Genomic DNA, 23,176 nt, shown 5'->3' with positions numbered 1-23,176 from the left:
CTTCTCTCATTGACTTTCCAACCCCTGGGGCCTGTTGCACAAAAGTAGAATTAAGACATCCGGGATAAATGACTCAGCTGAGCTCAATGAAGCCAAAACATGTGCGTCCAGGCTTAATTGGTTGCACAAAGACCAAGCCAGGATGAGCAGACACGGATTCATTAAGCCAGGTGAAACCAATCCTGGATAGGTGCGCGCTCACGGCTCACTCAAATAGACCCCGCCACAGATCACAGATTAACTGATTTACCATGGCAACTAGAGCCGCGTACTTTTCCCCGTCGGAAGCACAAATCCTCATGGAGGCATACGAGGAGGTAAAATATATAATTAAGAAGAAAGGCAACACCGCCACAGTGATAAAGCAAAGAGAAAAAGCGTGGCAAAGTATTGCAGACCGCCTGAATGCGTAAGTAGTGCACAATTACACACTCACCGCTCCGCTGAAACATCACAATTACAATTCAAATATTTAATTCACATCTCCAAAAATGCAGTTGTACTGTCATTATGAAACGGTTAAATTTTTTATTGAAATGCACTGCAGATATGAGTGAAATTGTGTAAAGTAACTCCATCACACTGTATAAAGCTATGATACATTTTTTGATATTTTTACTGAAAACAAGAGAAAAATACCAAGTAATTTTTTGCAGTGTGTGTGTGTGTGTGTGTGTGTGTGTGTGTGTGTGTGGATTAAACATGAACGGGCCAAAACGGACATGGCAGCAGGTCAAAATCAAATACAAGAACATTCTGCAGAATGGTATGGTCCCTGACTAATATTTAACAAAGCACAAGCATATATTGTACCCAGAAGGTGCCTGCTCACACATTGTCTGTACTGTTTTAGCAGTGAAAAAGAATACCCACAGACAAGGCACGGGTGGTGGGTCACCAAAGGCTGACCTTACCCCAGCAGAGGACATGGCCTTGGAGCTAAATAAAGGCAGGCCCGTCTTAGAGGGGATCCCTGGGGGGAAAGAGACGAGCATAGGTTCCTCCCAAGATGCCACCCGCTTCATTCAAGGTATGTCCTTCCATCTCTACATGGGATACAACCACATTCATATTGAATCAATTTGGACTGTCTGACTTTGGTTTACCTATTGCCTTGCAGTGTCTGGCAGCACTGTGTTCCTGTTAGAGCCACCAGCACAAGCACCAGACGATGCTGATCCAGTGAGTACTCCATCAAAGGCATACTGTAGGCCTGGCATGTCTTGTCTACTAGCTTCAATATGAATCCGATTAAATGTGATAGGGTGAAGGCCCCAGTGCAGCAGCAACAGCACATGATGGAGACTATGATGAGGAGGAGACCATCTCTCTGGATTCCAGAAGGCATGAGGTATCATGTTAAGACTGTGAAAGTACTATTTACTCTACAATGGTGAGGAGTCCTCATCAAAATCAAAAAATCTAAATTCTTTTACAGGACCCAGATGCTATACAGTGGGAAAACCAGCTTGGCAACATAGTGCGTATTAATAAAAGGACACCACATCCTGCCAAATTCCAGCTGCGCTAATTGTATTGTGTTCACAGAGCTCACAAGCTATCAGAAAGTTGTATGGCAACCACCTCCGGCGCCAAATAGAACTGGCAGACATAGACATTCAGTACAAGAAGAAAAAGATGGAAAATCTTGCACTGGAGTTCGAAATAAAAAAGAGGACAATTAGGAAACTGGACCTTGAAATAAAAAAACTTGAGGGAGGTGAGATATGCCTTCAATGTACACTGTATGCTAACTGTAACACAAATGTATTAATCATTATTTTTCTTTCCTCCCCCAGCTCCAAGAAGATGACACAGCTCAAAATAAAAATTAGGTATATTCTCGTAAAGTCAAGTGAGCCATGACATATGAGCTCTTATTGTGAGCACACAGGACGGTGGCATCTTTCTAAGTTTTTTTTTATTTTCCCAGCAATCAGTACAACCAAGTCATCGTTATAAGGCATCGCCCTCTTTTGCCCACCCCCCCAGCACCAGGTGTGGCCACTAGCCTATATGAAGGCCCAAAATTGTGTGTTCCTTTCTGCTCTGACAATGGCATGCCCATTCGTGCGAGATGTGGTGGATGAAGAAGCACTTGTGCTGAGGAGAGCCTTCAGGCGAGAAAGGGTCTTCAGGGACCGGTTGGACCCACTGGCCTTCCCTGATGACAATCTATATGAAAGATACAGGTTTTCTGCAGATTGCATCAGGTATCTATGCAGACTACTGGGTCCCAGGATTAAGCACCGCACTGCACGGAGCCATGCACTGAGTGTGGAGCAAATGGTTTGTGTGGCCTTGCGCTTTTTTGCTAGTGGAGCCTTCCTGTACTCAGTGGGGGATGCAGAACAGCTGAACAAGGCCACAATTTGCCGCACAATAAGGAGTGTGTGTCTGGCTATCAAAGCATTAGCAGATGTCTTCATCTCCTTCCCTGGCCACAGAAGACTCTGTGACATCAAAGAGGAGTTCTATAGGATTGCAGGTAAGAGGATCTACAAATTACAGGACAACTGTTAACACATAGTAGGATACTCATTACTTTGTGTGACAGGTTTCCCCAATGTCATTGGTGCAGTGGACTGCACACACATAAGGATAAAAGCCCCCTCAGGTGCCCATGAGGCCGATTTTGTGAATAGGAAATCGTTTCACAGCATTAATGTTCAGGTGAACATAACTTTTTGATATTGTCCATTGACGAACACTCTGCATTGCCAGTGATGTGCATTGATTGGTGTAATATTCCTCATCTTATGATTTCAGATGGTCTGCAATGCTGACTGTGTGATCAGCAATGTTGTGGCAAAATGGCCTGGCTCAGTCCATGACTCCAGAATCTTTCGGGCCTCTGAAATCTATCACAAGGTAAGCCACACAACCCCTATTTATAACCATCATGGCTGTGTCAAGAATATCACTGTGTTTATGAGGTAGTAATGATGAGATTTTGTGTTGACAGGTGAATTCTCTGGTGTGTTGCTGGGAGACAGGGGGTATGGCTGCCAGCCTTTTCTCCTGACACCTTTCACAGACCCCCAGGAAGCACAGCAGGCCTACAACCATGCCCATGCCAGGACCAGGGCCAGAGTTGAAATGACCTTTGGCCTCCTGAAGGCACGCTTTCACTGCCTTCACAAATTAAGGGTCAGCCCTGTTAGGGCATGTGATATTACTGTGGCTTGTGCTGTCCTCCACAATGTGGCCTGCCTGAGGAAGGAGAGGGCCCCCAGAGTGCCACCAGCCATGGACTGGGACAATCCGGCAATCTTCCCTGATGACGACAGTGGTCGGCTGCTGAGGGACCAATATGTGTTGAATTATTTTAGTTAGTATGTGTGCTTTCAATTTTGGTTAAATATGTCCTGCGGTGGCAGAGGAATTTTGTTTTTTTTGGGTTCGTTTTTTGACGAATTTGGCCTCTTATGATGTTTGTGCGGTATACTGTGTGTAATACAAGGCTGCAGGGAGGCTACTGCATCCATTCATTTGTCTGTTCAGTTGATGTGTATGGATTTGTCCTGCATTTATTTTAGTGTGCAGACATGCAGGGTGTGTTATATACAGACCTTTGAATGTGTATGTATCATTTTGTATAATATGCTTGGATTCTGTGCTTTCCATCTTGTAGAGTCACTGTGACTTCAGTTTCGAAAGGAGCTAATGGTTTACCTGCTTTGTTTTGTCCTTATTCAATAAAGGAACATAATGTTACACATTGTGTTTTTATATTCATATGGAATGTGTATTTGTTTATATGACAGAGTACTAGGGCCACACTGAAGAAAAAGGATAAAGTCATAAATTTATGAGGCTGGTTCTTTCTGCAGAAAAGCTACATATTGTTTTTACAGTTTTGATACTTATGACAATGTGATACTTAATATTCTGGCACATCAGCATGTCTTTGTTTATGAAACCATACTGAAGTACAATTTCACGAAATGCCCCACATCTGTCATTTTAACAACTGTCCTCCTTTAAAACAACTGGTTACAATATTATGACTTGTGTTTTTTTCCCCTCTGTGGCCCTAATATTCTATCATTTTATATATAGCCTTATAGTCTATGGGAAACTGTAAATTATCTAATGATAGCAACATCTAAAAATCATTTTTTATCCAAAATCATTGAAATGAATGATCACAAACGTTTAAATAATAACAGTGGGTCTAGTTATATGTGATAACAATGTATAGTGAGCAGTGAAATAACTATTGGTTTCCATTTGTGGTGACTGCTGACTGACATTAGGGATGAGATTAAATAGATCCTGGAATTTAGCCTGGTCTGGAGCAGGCTAGCTCCACAGAATAAATCTCCATGGTAATTTATACCATAACATATCCTCCTGCCCCCTATCCATCTTTAGTGCAACCGGATTACGGATCAATTGAGCCAGGATCACCAAGATATCCTGGCTTAATCCCTTATCCTAGTTTTGTGCAACAGGCCCCTGGTCTGCTTCGGATGTATCGTGATGTTGGGCACCAATGTATATAAGATGGTGGATGAATGAAGATAGTTGACTCAGGCTGTTTAGCATTGGACAAAAAATAAAAAAGGATCTGTTCCGGGTTATTTAAGGGGGTGGCTCTCCCATAGACACCAATGCGATGGTCTCTGGTCTTCTTTAGATCATTGACTTCTATTAAAAATGAGGGAGTGGGATGTCTCGCTTCCTCTTCCGTCTCTGGATACTTCACAACAGTGTGTCACGTGGCTCTGGACGTTGTCAAATCAAAATTTGCGCGGGGAAGCTGCGAATATAATAAGAAAATAGTTGATGATTTATAAGAACGGCATACGACATTGGTATGTATTTAACATGAACTTAGATAGTGGTTTATGATATGCTGATGTACTCTAGATTTCTTTTTGTCCTTAAAACGGAAACACGAAGCAAATTCGGTTTGTTAGCTAACATTGTTATTCAGATTTAACGAGATATTTTACTTATTATTTCACAGTACTGGCTAAACATGTCTAAGCGAGAGGCATTTTTAGACTCCATCTGCAAAGACAATGTGGGGGAATTTCTCATTTTCACTAAACTCCATGTGAGTAACATTCGCTACAATGTTGTTTTTGCAAAACTTCAAATAGGAATAGGAGTGGTTCCCAAGCTTTATAATAATAAATAAACAGTCAGGCTTTCAACTTACTCTTAAGTGGTAATAGTAGAATGCACTAGGTGCAATTTCGAAATTGGGTATCATCAGTTTTCCTTTTGTCATGTCAGTCATTGCCTACCTTAGCTTTTTATAACTTTTCGGAAATGCAAATGTTTTTTAGCCCATATATTTTGTTGTAATGTTTGAATCACTCAAATATCACATGAATACACACACATTAGCCATGGCAAACTGTACAGAATTGCAGGAAATACGCTTTAAACCCCCTGACAACAAGAGGGCAACTGTTTGTCAAAAACAGAAGGACACGGCTGAGCCCTTTGACCTGGATGAGGTCCTGCAGGAGCTGCCAAAGGGCCAGAGAGAGGCACTGTGGGCCAGACTAGTCACACTACTTTGTGACCAGCTGGCAGCCTTTGCACCAGAGTACTGGGATGCTGGCTTAGAGGAGGACAAGCAGGACAATGACATGGAGGTGGTGTCCCCAGACCGGGTGAGTAGAGATGTCACAATACTACATTTAAGGGATACAGTCCTAATGTTGGAAGAAAAATGCGTTATGTTGTCACCTAAAGTCAATTGTTTGTTTTCCCAAGCTATACTATTTGACATAAAGAAGGTTTGACCAAAGAGTTTAGTCTGCCTTGTTTTTCTGCCATGGAGAACCGTAGTCTCATGACAATTCCACATCCTGACCACTCTCCCTCTCTTCTATATTTTTCCACACGGGGCTTGACAACAGTTGTTTAATTCTTGCTCTGACTTCATCTCCTACATCTGATGTCAGCGTTCAGTTGTCTACTATTCCTTGATTGAGAGGTGGTAATTGTTGAAGGAATTTAATTCCTCTGTTTTAATTCCCAATCAAAATTAAACACTCTGTCAATTTATAAGAATTTGTATGACCCTTATTTTATAAGAATGGACAGAGCACCGGTCTTAAAAGTCAAGTAACAGCCTTTAATTCAAGAGAGTACTGAGTTCATACACATTTTACCACAGGTTATAAACTGAAAATGACGTCAGCTTTTTCTAAATGTTCTGTCTCTTCTTGACACTGGTAGAAAGGCTCTATAGATCTCAAGCCTTCCCTCCTCGCCTAGAGCCAAGGTCAGTCAGTGTAGATAAGCATTCTAGACAGTCTGGAGATAGTTCATTCATTTGTACAAGTAACAGACCGTCATTGTTCCAACTTTTGCCCACGTTCACACACCTCCGTTCCAGTACCAAGGCTGTCTCAAGCCTTCCCACATCCGTCTCCCTACCAATTTAATATAATTTACGAGTCAAGGTTTTCTTGTGTAGATAAGCATTCTAGCCAGTCTGATTCATTTGTACCAATGAACAGACTGTCATTGTTACTAAACTCTTGACCACATTCACTTCAGTACTGGGATCAGATAAGAAAATTCATACATATACAGTAACATTTAGTATTTTGATTAGTACATATACAGTAACATAATTGTATTCGGATTAGTCAGTCCTGATTGAAATGTATACATAATTAGTCATCATTGATAAAAAATTCCCTTAACAGTAATCTATTTCATTATTTAGACACACACCATGTCTGTCCTTGAGGGAGTGACTCTAGTGGTCACAGCTTCTGTGGACGTCATTAAGGATGGCGACACCTACAATTCTCTCTTAGAGTGTGGCAACATATTAAATGGTGAGTTTTTATTAAATTTTTTAGTATGAACTCTTTCCTTGTTTTATAGTAATAAGAATAAATGATTTCATTTCTATAGTGCTTTTTTTTTTGTATAGAAAGAATCTCAAAGCGTTTGAAAATACATGTTTTACGGAGCCTGGTTAACACGACTCACATGGTCAGTGAGGGAGAGCTGACACACTGGTCTGGACAGGAGGCCTTTGTAGATGCAGTATTTGTGCAGAGTTGTACTTATTTCTGGCTGAGCTTTGGCGGCGCTCGGGGGCTGTGTGGCTGTCCGTGTGTGTTTGAGTGAGAAAGAAACCGAGGAGAACCAATCGGTAAAAAAGCAGTTATCGACACCATGCTGACAACCTCAAAAGAGCCTTTCCAGACTGAAGTCAGGAGGACTTTGAGTTAGGTGTCAGCCAGACTATTTTAAGTACCCCCAACCCTTCAGTCTGTCTCTGTCCAACAACCCCAGGTGTCCTGCCTTACCTTCCTGCCTCTGAGATGCCTCTGCGGCAGGCTATCCACGGTCTGTGCGAGGCTTGGTGGAAGAAAGGCCTCCTTGGTAAAGAAGAGCTGGGCCGCACAGCCTTCCTTGGAAGCCTGGAGAAGACCCTCATACTGAAGAAACCAGTACGTACCCTTTAGCACCAACATGGCCTATTGTTGCTTTTCTGTTTTGCTTTCTGTCAGTCGTCCTTTTTCTCTAGCGAGCTTTCTGGACTTGCTTTCAGTTATTCTGGTGGGAAATAGAAAATGATAGGCTACCAGGGTTTTTTCTGGTGTGTGTGATGTGGGTGTGGCTATGGATGTGTCCAATGATGTGGTCTCCGACCGGACATTTTAGAGGCCCTCCTGTTGGCCCGTAATGACAAAATTGTTTCAAGGCTAATTTCCTGTAATTCTACACATTTGGCCGTGTGGTGGAGATAAAAATGTAGCAATTTTGAGGCTCATTTCCTGCAGTTTTACACATTTTGCCATGGGTTGTGCTGTCTAAGTGACAAACATTATACCAAAATCAATTGGGGCCACATGCCATGACCAAAATACTCCTGAATGCATAATTTGGGGAATTTGTTTCTCTCTGACTGTCTAGCTTTTATTTTGGTGATTGTTAGTTATCAACGGTGATCTTGTTTAAAAAATTATATATATATATATTAGGTTCATTATCTTTTCTAAATACACTACATTACCAAAAGTATGTGGACTCCTGCTCGTTGAACATCTAATTCCAATATCATGGGCATTAATATGGAGTTGCTCCCCCTTTGCTGCTATAACAGCCTCCACTCTTCTGGGAAGGCTTTCCACTAGATGTCGGAAGGTTTCTGTGGGGACTTGCTTCCGTTCAGCCACGAGCATTAGTGAGGTCGGGGACTGATGTTAGGCGATTAGGCCTGGCTCGCAGTCGGCATTCCAATTCATCCCAAGGGTGTTCAATGGGGTTGAGGTCAGGGCTCTGCAGGCCAGTTTGGGAAAGGGCCTTCCCCAAACGTTTGCCACAAAGTTGGAAGCACAGAATCGTCTAGACTGTCATTGTATGCTGTAGCATTAAGATTCCCCTACATTGGAACTAAGGGGCCTAGTCCGAACCATGAAAAACAGCCCCAGACCATTTCCTCCTCCACCAAACTTTATAGTTGGCACTATGCGTTGGGGCAGCTAGCGTTGTCCTGGCATCCATCAAACCCAGATTTGCCTGTCAGACTGCCAGATGGTGAAGTGTGATTCATCACTCCAGAGAACGTGTTTCCACTGCTCCAGAGTCCAATGGCAGTTAACTTTACACCGCTCCAGCGGACGCTTGGGATTGTGCATGGTGATCTTAGGCTTGTGTGTGGCTGCTTCCAGAGGCAATTTGGACATGGGTGGCCCTAAAAAAAAAACACTTAGGCAGCCCACCCAAGAGTTTTCTATGCAGGAAAAATCCTGGGTACATGTTTACATATTTACTTTTTTTTCTTCCATGTGCTTGCTTTTTATCTTGTGTGCCCTATCTGATTGTCTCTCCTCATCCTCTGTGTTTTGTGAAGCCCCCTATATCCCTAATCATCTCCATAAGGAGCCTGAGTCAAAAATATTTTTTCTCTCCACTCCCTGGTCTCGACAACAGACGAGTGCTCTCTAATCACCCGGTACTCTCATTCAGGGATCAACTGAAGAATTAGTTTGAAAGACAGTATGTGCTCTTCATTTTATCTCTGTCAGAACTGAAATCTTCTACACTAGTGTATCAGAGAGGTGGCTGTTTGCATTGGAGTGGTTTTATGATTTGTGATCCTCTTGTTTCTGACCTAGTGAGATGGATTCCTTGTAAGCAGTATCTGCATTTTAGGCTGTTCTCCAGTATGGGTCTCTGGTTATCTGGGGGAAGAATATCTCTGTATTAACCCTTTGTCTCATCTTGGCACCTTTTGGCGTCTGCATTGACTCGTTTTTGTATTTGGTTTGCTGAATGTTGTCGCTGCGTTGTGTGCACGTTCTCAGGGGGCTGAGATCCAACGGCTTTGGGGTTTCCATGAAGTGCTGTTCACTGTGGACTTTGCGTCGGAGTGCAGCAAGGAGCTGATCGATCTGCTGCTACAGTGCTTCCTCAGTGTCAATCACATTAAAAATGAAGATGTAAGTAGGTCTTTTTATTGGGGTGTGTGTGTCAGAACTGTTTTTTTAAATACATAAAAATGGGTTGAATTTCAAATATTTTCTCTGCCCGTTTGAGCCTGCCTAGCTTAATAAACCAAAAGAAAAGTCCCAAAACTGCAAACCCTGACCACCTGGAACTCCAGACAAAAGAAAAAGCTGAATGTTTTTATATATATTTTTCCCACGTATTTGAAACCCGGGTCTGGTGTGTGTGTGTGTGTGTGTGTGTGTGTGAGATCTTATGCTATGCTATCATGCTCACATTGTCGTTCCGATAACATGACTTTCGTTGACAGGGGAAGCGTCTGATGGTCTTCCTCTTTAGCTGGAATGTCAACTTCATCCGGATGATCCATGGAACCATAAAAAACCAGCTACCTTACTTTGCAAAGTAAGTGTTTGCATTTGTAGTTTCCTATTAAGGTACTAAGTCTCCTTGTTATAATGTCTGGGAGGTTGGGGGTTCGATCCCCGGTCGAGTCATACCAAAGACTCAACAAAAATGGGACCCGATGCCTTTCAGCTTGGCACTCAGCATTTAGGGTAAGGCCCCATGACAGACTTAGTGTCCTGTCCAGGAGGTGTACTTGCACATCAAGCTGCCTCACGCTACAGAAACAGGAGATGGGACGTTCTGGCTCGGTCAAGGTTTACTTATTCAAAAGTAGCTGTCAGGAGGCAATGGTTTTCTCCTATTCAATTCATTATGATATACCTGTTTTTTGACTGCTTGGTTGATTGTTGATTTTTTTTTTCTCCCAGGCCCCAAACTGACCACATAGCTGAGATCTACTGCCGAGCCTGGAAGAAGGCTTCTGGGGTTTATCTGGAGCAGATAGAGAGCACGTGCATCCAGGACTTCATGCAGCACGCTGTGCTCCTGCACAGGACCTCACCCGTCCATGCCAAAGTCAGACAGGTGGGTGCCGTGAACATTTCACTTAGTGTGTTTCAAACATATTTCTCACTCTGTCTGCTTCAGAAATAATATATATATATATATATATATATTTTTTTTTATACAAATCGATACCTGGAGTCAAATATCATAAAAATATTGAGATATGTAACTGTATCAATTACATTCAAAAATATATATATATTTTTATCAATAATATAAGGAAAAGTAGTACTTCACCAACACACATTTCCTGTATTTATTTTCTATTTTTTTCATAACAAGACTAAGGCTTTAGCATCATATCAGCAAACCTCCAGCTGACTTACTTTACCACAAAGCCTACATATTCACTGCAATGGTTGACGCTTATTTTATGTGTGTGACTTTAACTATCATCTGTGTAGATACTGAGCTACTTTCACAAACGGAAGGGCCGCCATGGGTTGGATGAGATGCTTTACAGACTCTACAAGCCCATTCTCTGGAGAGCGCTAAGCGTACAGTCAAATTTTCCTTGATAAACGTACTCTCTTTATTTCTGGATAGTGTTTTTTTTTATGTTGTTGAACTAATGAAGGAGTCTTCTCTCTCTATAATTGCAGGCTGCCAACTCTGAGGTCCGGGCCAATGCCACTCTGCTCTTCACCGAGGCCTTCCCTATCAACAATCCTAGCCAGAGCAGTGAGAAGATGGACGAGACCATCCAGAAACAACTGGACACGCTGGTTGTAAGTCAATGTATTATGACGTTGAATTTCCAAGTGGTCGTTTTATGTTTGTGAATCCCTGAAATGCCATAAGTTGAGCTAATATGCGGCAGATAGCCTAGCAGTGAAGAGCGTTGGGCCAGTAACCGAAAGATTGCTGGTACGAATCCCCAAGCCGACTAAGATGAAAAATCTGTCTGTGCCTTTGAGCAAAGCACTTAACCCTGAAGTCAGTCTGGATAAGAGCATCTGCTAAATGACTTAAATGTAAATACGACAATTTGGAATTATGAAACGCAGAATGTTTCTGTGTGGATTTAAATGGTTTAAATAGTTCAAGTGTAATGAGTCTATTTTATCAGCATGTGTACAGTGTGTTCCTGTTTTAATAAGTGATGTCTGCTTAATATTCGAAAGCTCTCACCTGTTTGTTCCTGTGTGTCGGTGTGTGTTTGTAACATGTCAGTGCCTGCTAGAGGACCCTCAGCCTCTGGTGCGCTCCACAGCCACCCTCGGGGTCTGTAAGATCCTGGCCAAGTGCTGGGAGGTCATCCCCCCCACTGTCATCACCGACTTCCTCAAGAAGCTTGTGGTAGAGCTGGCCAATGATACCACCTCCCCCGATGTCCGCTGCTCCGTCTTCAAGGTGAGTTACCACAGTATTGAATACAATAAAACACTACATATATTAGAACATTATGGCTACGTCCAAAATGGCACCCTATTCCCTGTATAGTGCACTAATTTGACACGTCCTTAAGGCTCTGGTCATACATACTATGCATGTATAGGGAATAGGGTGCCATTTGGGATGCAGACCTATATGAACTCTGACCCCCCTCTAGTCATCACTGCAGTTCTGTGTTGTTATTATGGATTACAATGAAATCTTCTCTCCAGTGTTTGACCATCGTGCTGGACAATGGCCACAGTCACCCGTTGCTGGAGCAGCTGCTGCCAGCTCTGAAGAACAGCCTCCATGACACCTCGGAGAAAGTACGCGTGGCCTTCCTCAACATGCTGCTCAAGATCAAAGCAGTGCGAGCCGCCAAGGTAAAAATACCGCTTGCGTGTATTTCTGTTTTGTGCAAAGCCACAACGTATTACCTAATAAAAAGACAACACTGACGATATTCAAAGTACAACTATACATTATACTAAATGTATATTTCTTCATTGTTGTCATTTTGTCAGGAAATACACTAGTTATTTCTGTTTGTGTTGGGAGAAAGGTTTTTGATTCCCCGCTTATCTCAGTAGTACTGTCAGACGTTATTTGTGATGCTCACCCTGCCGTACCTCTCCTCTCTCCAGTTCTGGAAGGTGGCCTCCATGGAACACCTGCTAGCCCGTCTGGCCGTCGACTCGCAGCCTGTCTCCAAGCGCATCGTCAACCTCCTCTTCAATTCCTTCTTCCCCGTCAACCAATCAGTGGAGGTGTGGTGCGAGCGCTGCGTCACTCTGATTCAGATGAACCCCAAGGCAGCTAGGACTTTCTACCAGTATGCACACATCTACACAGCCCCCACTAACATAGGTGAGTTTAGCCTGCAGTTACATACAGTAGCTCCTATACACAGCCCTCACTAATATAGGTCAGTTTGGCCTTCAGCTACAGTATGTAGCGCCTGTCAGCATATGTGGGATTTAAAGGGATAGTTTGACATTTTTCCAGTCATTGCGCTAACGCTAGTTAGCAATCGCTCCAGAAACGACCTTCAACTTCCTTCAAACTGCAAGCATAGATATACAAAATGGTACTCATGAGTTCATCCAATTCTGGGTAAGTAGAGAACAAACAAAAAAAGGGCTTCATTGCCAAACTCTCAAACTATCCATTTAAATCGCTCGTTAATCTGTTGACAGTACTGACCTGTCTAAGGTCTTTATTCCCCCTAGATCCTATTCCAACTACGTATCTAGCTAGCAGATGTTATGCGAGTCATTTGAAGTGGTTAGAAATCCCTGAACGAAAGTCTGTTTGACTGTACCGCTTGTGTCCCAGTCAAGCTGATGCTGATAATCCGCCGGTGTTTGAACGCCTGCATCCAGACTGAAGACCTGAATGAGACCAAATCAAACAAGGAGAACACAAGTGTAAGACTGATTTTTGTAGCACTGAATGTCAGCTCACTTACAAGACTAAGGAAATTGTCGTTTGTCAATGGAATGCATCTACGATAATGACTTTTTTTTTTTTTTTTTTCATCATTCAAATTGTAATATAAAATGAGTACATCCCACCTCTTCAGCTAAATGCCTCCGCTCATTCCTGTCGTATCGCATAATCCAACAGATAATCTTGTTTTACTCAATTGTTTGGAAATGTAGTCCTAAACAAACACTTTCCAGTTTTTACCATGTCTTGAAGCTATCATTTTGATCCGTCTCTCTGGCGTACCGGATGGTCAGTCCTTGCATCCGTAGCGCTGTCTATGAATTTAAGTGTTTACTTGTCTCCAGCATAGAAAGCTAGTATGAGGGTTTGCGCTCAGGCTAGAATGAATAGTGGCCGGTGCGAGAGAGACCATTTCCTTAGAGTTCAGTAGTTCTCGAACCGTGAGAAAGAAACAAGGAGGCTGGTGTGCTACAATATACTTAATTGAATGCCATGCTCAAAAGGTAAGTACAAAGAAAATTAAATGGGCATTTTGTATTCTTTCGAGCATGGTATTAATTTAAGCATATTTTGGCATCCCAGCCTCCTTGGTGTTTTCCTATTTGTGGTTTGAGGGCAAGTACCTACTGGACATATTTCCAGTAGTATATTTCTCCAGCCCCATTGCTCAGTAGTTTACCACAAGTTGCACAGTGACCGCTTTGTTGTATTTGAAATCCCAGATTTAAAACAATGTTCCTTGCAGGTTCTGGAGCATGTCCTGTCGGTCAAGGACACGGCGTCCATGGCCAGTCTGCTGGAGGTGGTGGTGATCTTGTGGAGGAGCATCCGGAAAGCCCTGGAGCTCAACAAGGACGCCCTCCAGTACACCACTGCCAAGTTTGGCTCTGTTGTGCCCAAGTACTTCAATGTCTTCCAGGTGTGAGCTGGACTGGAGTTTACCCTGTGGCAGTCACAACTTCGGTGGTGTCCCAATAATCTCTCCGAAGTGAACACTTGTTCACTTCCCTTCATAGATTTGAAAGGACATGACTGGTTTATGGAAATGCCCTCTAGCCCATGCCAACACCAGTCCAATGCTTTTAAATGTGTGGGGAGTAGTGAACGAGTTCGCACTTAAAGGAAGAAGGTAAGATTATTGGTACGCACCCCAGATATCTTCCCCATCATTTAAGATGTCCTCACCTTGTTTCTCTCTCTTTCAGGAGGAGCGTTCCACAGTTCCCCTCATCCAACTGGCCTCCCTACTGCCCCCAGCTTCTGTCCCCACTTTCAGGTCTGTGGGGGTCCTGCTAACTTGTTGTCCTTTTTGGCCTCTTCAGGTTCTCTCTGTGTCTGCCTGTGTTAACCCTGTCTCTCTGGTCCCTGTGTTCCAGCTGTGGGGTGCTGTCCAGGCTGAAGAGGCTGGAGGCGGGGGCCAAGGTGTCCCAGTACAGTCAGATCATTGAGTGCCTGTGTAGCTGGGGCCAGGCTGCACACGTCCTGGAGCTCATCACAGACTGGCTCACTGATGCCTTACCCACCCCCACTGTAAGCAACACGCACAGAGGTTGTGTCACAAATGGCACCCTATTCTCTATATTTGACCTACTTTTGACCAGGGTCCATAGGTTCTCTGGTCTAAAGTAGTGCACTATATAGGGAAAGGGTGCCATTTGAGATACAGGCACAGATGAATAGGGATGCCTCAGCGAGATCCTTGCCGGCTCCTTGGGATATTTTATTAGGCATTGTAATGCAGAAAGGAGGGATGCATCTACATAGTAATAAATCTTACTAACTTTACTTTATTCTGAGTAAACAAAGAAGTTGTCTTAAATTTTTTTTGCCTTAATGCTCTTTATAGTAGTGTACTGAGATGTAATCATGACATCGTTGGACATTACCCCACCTCTCTGCTCCCCCTTCTCCTCCACAGGGCAAAGGGAACACCAGTCGGAAAGTGCGCATCCAGGAGACGGTGGAGGCCAAGCCAGACCTGGGGCTAGATTACCTGGAGTACCTGGTCAGTCGTACCTCCACGCGGGACTGCATCCTGCCCTTCAGGCAGGGCCAGCTCAAACAGCTGCACAAAGCCCTCGGGGCTTGGAAGGTAGAGTAGATAATATAATTACACAGTTGTATAGATTGGTTATATGTGCGGTGAGTGGGTATGAACAGAGGTGGTATCCTGTGTCATGTTTTCCTTCTCAGTCAGTGCTGTTATCCCATCTGAGCTCTTCTGAGGCCCAGGCGGATGTCCCCAGAGCAGAAACAGCACTAAGAGCATTTGCCCTTCACGCACGTCTCAGTGCCCATCTACAGCACAAAGTGAGTCCCATTGCTTACATGCCTCCGCTTTGGAACCAATCTGTGTACAGTATTGCCCATGATAAACTGACTTATTATGCTAGCAATAAATAGATAACTTTATAACACTAATGTGCATCTGTTTTTTATTTTTATTACTACCCTTAAAGCTACTACTACTTTGCGTGTTGTAGCTATCAATTGTCCCATTAGCAGCCACTCCTATTAGCAGACTTTTATTTAATTTCAAACATCACATATCTCTAGTCAAGTATAGGCTACTAACAATATCAGCTAAATGTCCTCGATAAGTGTCGGTTTGAGCAGTGTACGGTAGGTACTTTGGTTTATCGTCCCAGATCTAGTAGACACTATTTGGGATATAACCACTGGTCTGTGCAGTGTTTTGGGTATAACCACCTTTTATAACCAGTTATAACCACCTGGGCTTGCTATAACCACCGTTACTTGCTTTCCCAGTTCTCGGAGGGGAGGGATTTCCTTGTCCCTGTGGAGAACACGGCAGCGTGGGTGGCAGAGAGGGTGCTGCCCTTCCTGGTCGGCCCCAGTGAGGGAGGGGTCACTGAGCAGCAGCGGGACCTCGCCAGGCAGGTAGTAGAGGTACGTGTGACCCTCTGGATAGGGAGGCAGGTATCAATCACAGGACAGGGTTTACACTATAATTTTGTACAGAAGACCTAAGCGTTAATTCTGTGTTCAGTACTCCGCGGTACCTCAGAGTTGTCAAACTCAATTCCCGGAGGGCCGTATGTCTGCCGGTTGTGTTATTTTCTTTCAATTTGTGTCGTACTAAGACCTAGACAGCCAGGCGAGGGGAACTCATAACTAATCAATTACCTTAATTGATCATTCAAGGCAGGAGCAAAAAAACAGGAGATACTCGGCCTTCCAGGAATTGGGTTTGACACCCGTGCTTTACCTGTAGACAGAGGGAACATGAATCAAATCAAATGCTGATGTAAAAAGGGGTTATCTGGAAACCTTAACACATGAGTAATATAGCATTAGACTTTTATCAAATATCAGACGTAAAAGAATAGCTGTAGAATATAGTTATGTGTATTACGCTGCTACAGTATTAGCCAGGACATTAGGCCCTAGTAATGTACGAGCAGCTTTATGGTATTATGGTCAGTAGATCAATTCTTGTCATGGATCTCTCCTATGCTGTCACTCTATGAACAGACTGAGGGTTCATCCTAAATTGCACCCTATTCCGTGCACTACTTTTGACCAGAGCCCTATAGGTCTTGGTCAAAAGTAATGCACTACATAGGGAATAAGGTGCCATTTGGGACGCCACCTTAGTCTGTTTTATAGATTGTTATTCAGCTCTGGTCCACACTCTCACGTGTCAGCTCTCCGTTGTACTCCTCTCACTCCCAGAGAGCAAGATGGACTCATTTATTCTTTGAAATGGGCTTCTATAGTTATTTCTTCCATTACTCTCTCAAGTGTGTCACCCAGAGGCTGCTGCTGTGATCAGATATTGAAAATAAACCCCTCATTTATCTTAATACCCACTTCTGTTGCTTCCACTAACTCTAGAGCTCCAGCACCAAAACTTGAGATTAAGATACTATGGTATGGTGGCTTATTCAATGCGTTGTTTTCAGGACAAATTAGCACAAAAATATAATTTTTAATTCTTTTTTTTTATTGTCCCATAATGGTCTTTCGGCGTTATTCCAGGTTCTTAAAAACAGTTGCGTTTTATAAATTCTGAATTACTATGCTGACACAATAAAAAAAACATCAGTCATTTTTCTGTCCCTCTTTGTGGAGTGACAAGGTTGCTCTAACGTTGCGGTGATGTTTGGCAGTGTTTACTGACGGTGAGCAGAGATGTGATCCGGGTGGGCCTTGGGGACGAGGAGTTCAAAGGGCAGGTCCTTCACCTGTGCTCCATCGTGCTCCTCTCTGGTGAGTATATCTATACTTAACATATACTACTATAGAGACCTACAGAATCTAAATTAAGAAACATGCCATTTTCGACCATCTGTAAATCAACATTTCTATAAGGCACATTTAATAACCGTAGATTCTATAGAATAGTTGTTGACTGGACTAGGCCACTCATTTCATTGTGTCTGAAATTTGATGTGTGATTTGATGTGTGTGTGTTTTAATGTGTTCTCAGAGAAGGGCTACCTGTGTGTTCCTCTGCTGCTCTTTGTGCTGACGGAGGTGGCGGAGAACTACGTCCCCGAGAACCAGGACAACCAGTCCTCCATCATCCTCACCGTGGTCACCAATGTCTTCCAGAAGATCCTGGAGGTCATGGCTCGCTGCCTGAGGAAGGACCCCGAGGAGGGCCAGGAGGTGAGGATGGTTTGCGTCCCAAATACCTTGATTTTTTGAGTGTCAATCAAAAGCACACGCGTAGATCATTTAGAGGTAGTCTCTTCAGTCACACTTTAAATGGCTGTCTATAAATAATACCTATTTGGCCCAACAACAGAAGCAGCTCTGGGGCCATATGTATCAAGCTTCTCAGAGGACGTTTTTCAGTTACTGTACCACCAACAAAATGTTGCTCTCCCCAGTGTACCCCTGACTCTGATACGCTATAGATAGATAGATAGATATGTCCACGTTCAGCTTTCAAATGTGAATAGATGACTTAAGGTTGTTTCTCTCCCCTGGCTCTTGTAGCTGTGGCACTTGGCTGTTACCGCTCTAGGAGACTTCCTCCAGGTGGTTCAGGCTTGGTCGGGCATCGGCTCCAACCCCCTAAACGGGGTGTTTTCAACCGTCTGTGCTGCCACCCTTGCAGCGACCCAACACTCCCTGCAAAAGGCAACAAAGATGGCTGATACACTATTTTCCGAGATAGAAAATGTGATTCCAAATGTTTGATAGGTTGCGAAATAAAGAACATGGAACTGAAAACTGTTCCATCTTAGATGTCACATCCTCAAGAGGTCACAACACCAGAGACGGTCCAGGATTTGCCTCCTCTCTCAAGCATCTTGTTGAACGTTCTCCTCAAATCGCCCCCGGTCACAAGGTAAACAACCAACTACACTCCCAAGTGTTTTGCTGCTTTCTATTACTATTCACACTGACCCCGGCTCAGTTTGGTTTCCCTTTTTTTTTGTGATAAATGTTTTTACAGATTTTTTTTTCCCCACACAAAAAGGAATAACGAGGAAGAACAGACACCAAACAGTCAACCCCACACGGTGTCGTACAAAGAGCTCCAGCAATGGAATATATACTGTACTTTTCTCCTCAATTGGTGTTTCTAATCCGAGACCTCTTCTCTTTTTCAGAGCCTTTCTGGCAGAGATCATCTCAACTGTCGACTCAGAGGTCATTGATGGTCTGACCGGATTGGCAGCAGTTCTTCACATTCTGGCAGTTGTCAGACAGAGTGAGTAAAATAAGTTGCAATAAAGAGAATTTCTCTAGTTTAAAAAAGAAAGAATGATTTCACATTCATGAATAGTTTCTAACAGGGCGTGGCTAAAAGTTTTTAGCTGTTAAACTGGGAGTTTTGCCAGTGTGGAGCAGAGCGCGTGCCATTATCCACTGTTCTCGGGCCTGAGCTGGTTGCTTATGCTCAGGTTTCATTGAAATAAATGCCAGAAGCTCAGTATCCAGTGTAGCTGGCCTGTAATGATTGTTCCTGTCTTTGTTCCAGCTGGGAGGTTTAAGGCAGATCTGAAGAGTACAGCCATGTCCGTCCAAAGACAGCTTCAGAAACATTACGCTGTCACGGCTGAGGACGAAGGACACATCCAGAGGTGACTAGGTTAATGAACGTTGTAAGGTCTGTCTCATATTGCATCCTGTAGTGCACTACTTTTGACCAAGACCCATTTGGCTCTGCTACCTTTTGTATGTTTTTAAGAATTAAGTATTTTTGAGTTGTTAGCTAGCTGTTATGGCATTTTACCCTAAATGTTAAGGAAACGTGCTCGTAAGTTGGGAATTGTAAGATGGCAAGTTATATTTTAAAATGACCCAATAGCAACCACAAAATGACATTACATTATTTATTTGTGTACCCCTTTTCCAGGGTAATCTACGAATCCGCTATCAACACTTTGAATGAGATTCTGCCATGCCCATGAGGGGGCAAGAGAACCTCATTTACACATTTAACATTTACAAATTGTTTCTTTGTTGCCAGTGTCAGCTTTTCCTCTGTTCTGTTGTTTCTAAGCTCTTCTATTTTGTGTGATCATGGTGTATGCAGCATGACTTGTATTTGCGCTTTGGATTTATATATTGCGTCCATATACTCTATGCTGCATAAACTGAACTGTTTGTAACATTGCTAAGTAACTGCCAAAAATACATTTGAGATGTGAGTTTCAACCGTGTCTTTGTGGCTTCTCTCTAAAGGCCTCCACAAATCACTTACACTGCCACATGTTTTAGTTTAACTTATAGTACATATTTGCACTATTTTATTGAAGTATAGTTATGCTCTACCACTGGCAGAGAAGGTTAGTTTCTGTGGCTAAAGAGGAAGGACAAGAATGAAGAACTAAAGGCCAGCTGCAGGGGATGACAGACAGACGTCCCTGCCACTGCTCTGCCACCAGGAGACGTACCGGGATAAGGAGAGTAACATTAAGGAGTGGTGGTCCCTGGGTGATGACCCTCTAGCTGGTTTACAGGCACTGCTGGATGTATGACAGACAGAGATGCCCAGCAGAAGGTTACCACCTATCTACCTGTATAAAGTATGTGTATCATATTGTAGTGAATAGAGGGTAGCCCCGACTGGGACTAGAACCCATCAACTGTCAAGCCAACACCTTAACCGTTGTGCCAAGAGGTCCGAACTGCTTGATGAAGTTGCAAGGTGTTGTGCTAAGGTTGCTACAATATGCACTTGTTGTTTGAACAATTTATTGATGGAAATGTAGTTGGTATGCTTTTAGTTATGTTCTATCCAACACAAACCCTCCAGACATTTCAATGCATTATGAACTCTGTATGAACTTGAGTAGCCATGCTATATTATGGTATTTTAAAATTATTCTGCCACTGTTTATACAGCCTTACCATAAACAAATATATTAACTTGTTTATTCAGATGCTGAGTCCAACTATAAATGAGCTCATTTACTTTACTGTTAGTGCACTACTTTTTTAGCAGGACCTATAGCGCTATGGGCCTAGTTTCCCAAAAGCATCTTAAGGCATAAGGTCATATGGTTCTAAAGATGAACTTAGCTTTAAGATGCTTTTGGGAAACCAGGCCCAGGTCAATAGTAGTGCACTATATATGGGAAAGGGTTCCACTTGCAATGTAATTTAAATCCATTTGTTTAAATCCACTCTTTCCAGCTGGTGTTTGAACCCTGGTGTCAGTAACTGGCTTTCTGCGACTTCCCTCATGCCCGCTTGGATTTATTGGTATTGCATTTTTAAAATCTCTATATTGCCTACTCTCGAGCTTTATTTCGTGGTGAGACTGGCTAACCATTAACTATTGCGAACTGTGGGTGCAAGCTCAGAGACCAGGCACGGGCCCCTCGCCATGTGTTTGACGTCAGAACCTAGGAGGGGCGCCTTCTGAAGGTTGCTGTCCGCGGTGCTGAATCCTGACGCGACTGCGGAAGAGAAGTGGCGGACCCGAGAAATTGCTCTGCAAATCTTATATTTTCACTTTCACTCGCAATTATCTCATCCATCAATTTTGGACCATCCTGTATTTAACACTGACACTATGTTTTAGCAAAGGTGTGTAATGGATTAGACTAGGTAGAATAATGGATTCGCCGTGTTCCATCATCTTCGCTGTGTTGGCTCTTTGCCTGTCTCTTCCAACTACCTCCGCTGACAGCAAATTTGGTAAGTTGACAGTGGTTCACGGTATATAGCCATTTGTATGTAAAAAAACAAACATACTTACCTGCCCAGGTGTTGCAGTGCGAAAGACAGGCTTTTAAACCACAATATGGTCTGGAAAAGCTAACATTTACGTCTTACTTTCCATGAAAATGTTTTTCTAATGTTCTGTAGGTTACTCTAAAAAGGAAAATCATAAGGTGTCAGGGACAGTGTATTCAGGACATGAACTGGATAAGAGCATCTTCTGTCCCAGATTTAATTCTGAAAAGAATGAACTATAATACCTGTAGTCTCTCGTGACATCCTGATTCTGGGTCCTGAGATTATACAACGTTTTAGGTCATTATCTATTCTGTTAGACAAGACTCACCACATTGTGTTTTCGGGATGAACATGTTAGTAAAATGGGGCAAACTGGGAATCGAAAAACATAGTGGCCACCCTAGCACTTGTTTTGTTAAGCAGCTGAGAGATGGAGCTGGAGAAATGTAACCACTATCTAATTCATATACAGATTTATGGATCCAAGGATTAACCATCCATGAGATCGCAACTATATAATTTTACCATGTTTTGAAGCTATACCGTGGTTGTTTACAATTACATTTTTTACAAATAATGGTGTAAAGCATAAAGGCAGTTATATACAATTTGAAAATATTACATTTCATAACACTTTTCACAACACCTTAAGTGTGTGCCCTCAGGCCACTACTCTACTACCACATATCTACAATACAAAATCTATGTGTACCTGTGTGTAGTGTGTCTGAACTAAGCTAATGACATGAGGGATGTGCGGCCTGGGTGGCCCATGAGTTTGATGACATGTTCTAAAAACATACTACATTACATCTACTATGTGATTTGTAAGCATTTCGTTTTTTTCCTTTTTCTAGAGACATATTTCCTTAATGGCATGGTAGTAATCTCTAAAAGGACAGCACATACACTTTCTTGATTTATTTCAGTCTTGGCAGGGAAATCTGCCTTCATATTTTGATTGGTTTTCCCTCCCTTGCCCCAGTTTAACACTCAGTAAATGCCAGAATGTAACATTTCGAAGCCATTGTGGATAAATGGGCCCTTCTGTTGACGTTTGCCTTGCCGTGCAGAGACTGTATGGTTATTACCAGATGGAATAGACCTTAATCAAGGGGCGAGTGTTTCTGTCAGACTGATAAGCAGGGATGCCGTCATCTCACTGATCCTGCATCAGTGTGTGTAGTGTCTGTGTGGGACTGGTGACCTGAGGTATCACCCTCTCTCTGAACCAGGACCAGTCATGAAGTTGAGTCAGACGCCATCTGTACGTTTAGAAAGTGCCAATGTTTTTTTTTACGCTTCTCTCTGTCTATCTTGTACTGTCTATATTCCCACTCCTTTCTGTGTAGGCTTCTCGATCTAATTCCCTCTGACTGTTGGTCTCTCACCTTGTTTCTATCTGTGCCAGTCTAACACTATTGTAAGGAACCTACACAATCCTCAGTTAAGCTCTCATGGAGAAAGACTGTTGCTAAAACATTGTCAAATTAATCGACTTATGGAGAAAGAATGTTGCTAAAATGTTGTGAAATTAATAGGAATAGGGAGGGGAATGGTACAGCATTCAAGATAACTGGGTTTTTGTTGCAAAGGAGACACTATTTACTCTGTCAGCATCCCAAATGGCATCCTATTCCCAATGTAGTTTGCACCACTTTTGACCAGAGCCCATAGTAGTGCATTACATAGGGAATAGGATGCCATTTGGATTGCAGGTGTAACGGATGTGAAACGGCTAGCTTAGTTAGCGGTGCGCGCTAAATAGCGTTTCAATCGGTGACGTCACTTGCTCTGAGACCTTGAAGTAGTGGTTCCACTTGCT

The 23,176-nt window shown here is 42.9% G+C and overlaps 2 protein-coding genes across 3 annotated transcripts in view; both read left to right on the top strand.

Moving 5' to 3' along the window:
• The first annotated feature begins 4,589 nt into the window (after positions 1 to 4,589).
• LOC109908759 (condensin-2 complex subunit G2) lies at positions 4,590 to 19,821 on the top strand. 2 transcript variants are annotated; one of them, XM_020507436.2, is made up of 27 exons: positions 4,591 to 4,820; positions 4,976 to 5,065; positions 5,442 to 5,633; positions 6,701 to 6,815; positions 7,282 to 7,439; positions 9,300 to 9,434; positions 9,752 to 9,846; positions 10,218 to 10,374; positions 10,761 to 10,853; positions 10,959 to 11,084; positions 11,530 to 11,709; positions 11,964 to 12,116; positions 12,378 to 12,600; positions 13,069 to 13,160; positions 13,928 to 14,101; positions 14,388 to 14,458; positions 14,559 to 14,712; positions 15,101 to 15,274; positions 15,376 to 15,492; positions 15,952 to 16,092; positions 17,316 to 17,415; positions 17,636 to 17,817; positions 18,151 to 18,294; positions 18,402 to 18,505; positions 18,771 to 18,871; positions 19,142 to 19,244; positions 19,520 to 19,821. In XM_020507436.2, the coding sequence occupies exons 2-27, from the start codon at positions 4,988 to 4,990 to the stop codon at positions 19,572 to 19,574; spliced, it is 3,417 nt and encodes a 1,138-aa protein (XP_020363025.1). In that variant the 5' UTR covers positions 4,591 to 4,820; positions 4,976 to 4,987; the 3' UTR covers positions 19,575 to 19,821. The 2 variants fall into 2 exon arrangements, with proteins under 2 accessions (XP_031652658.1, XP_020363025.1); XM_031796798.1 differs by lacking the exon at positions 10,761 to 10,853 and having other exon boundaries at positions 4,590 to 4,820.
• Positions 19,822 to 21,009: 1,188 nt separating this feature from the next.
• The window catches only part of LOC109909317 (receptor-type tyrosine-protein phosphatase N2), a 276,630-nt gene continuing 274,463 nt past the window's right edge, over positions 21,010 to 23,176 (top strand). The window contains exon 1 of the mRNA XM_031796270.1: positions 21,010 to 21,309. Coding sequence (XP_031652130.1) covers positions 21,228 to 21,309 — 82 coding nt within the window. The 5' untranslated portion in view covers positions 21,010 to 21,227. The remainder of the gene's footprint in view (positions 21,310 to 23,176) is intronic.

The sequence above is a fragment of the Oncorhynchus kisutch genome, linkage group LG18 (genome assembly GCF_002021735.2).
Source record: "Oncorhynchus kisutch isolate 150728-3 linkage group LG18, Okis_V2, whole genome shotgun sequence".
NCBI lineage: Eukaryota > Metazoa > Chordata > Actinopteri > Salmoniformes > Salmonidae > Oncorhynchus > Oncorhynchus kisutch.
This window is presented reverse-complemented; position numbering and strand designations above follow the sequence as displayed.

Coding starts and splice junctions, on each gene's coding strand:
- LOC109908759 (XM_020507436.2), top strand. CDS start 4,988: ATGTCTAAGCGAGAGGCATTTTTAGACTCCATCTGCAAAGACAATGTG. Junction 12,117..12,377: donor AAGCAGTGCGAGCCGCCAAG/GTAAAAATACCG, acceptor TCCTCTCTCCAG/TTCTGGAAGGTGGCCTCCAT. Junction 13,161..13,927: donor CAAACAAGGAGAACACAAGT/GTAAGACTGATT, acceptor TGTTCCTTGCAG/GTTCTGGAGCATGTCCTGTC.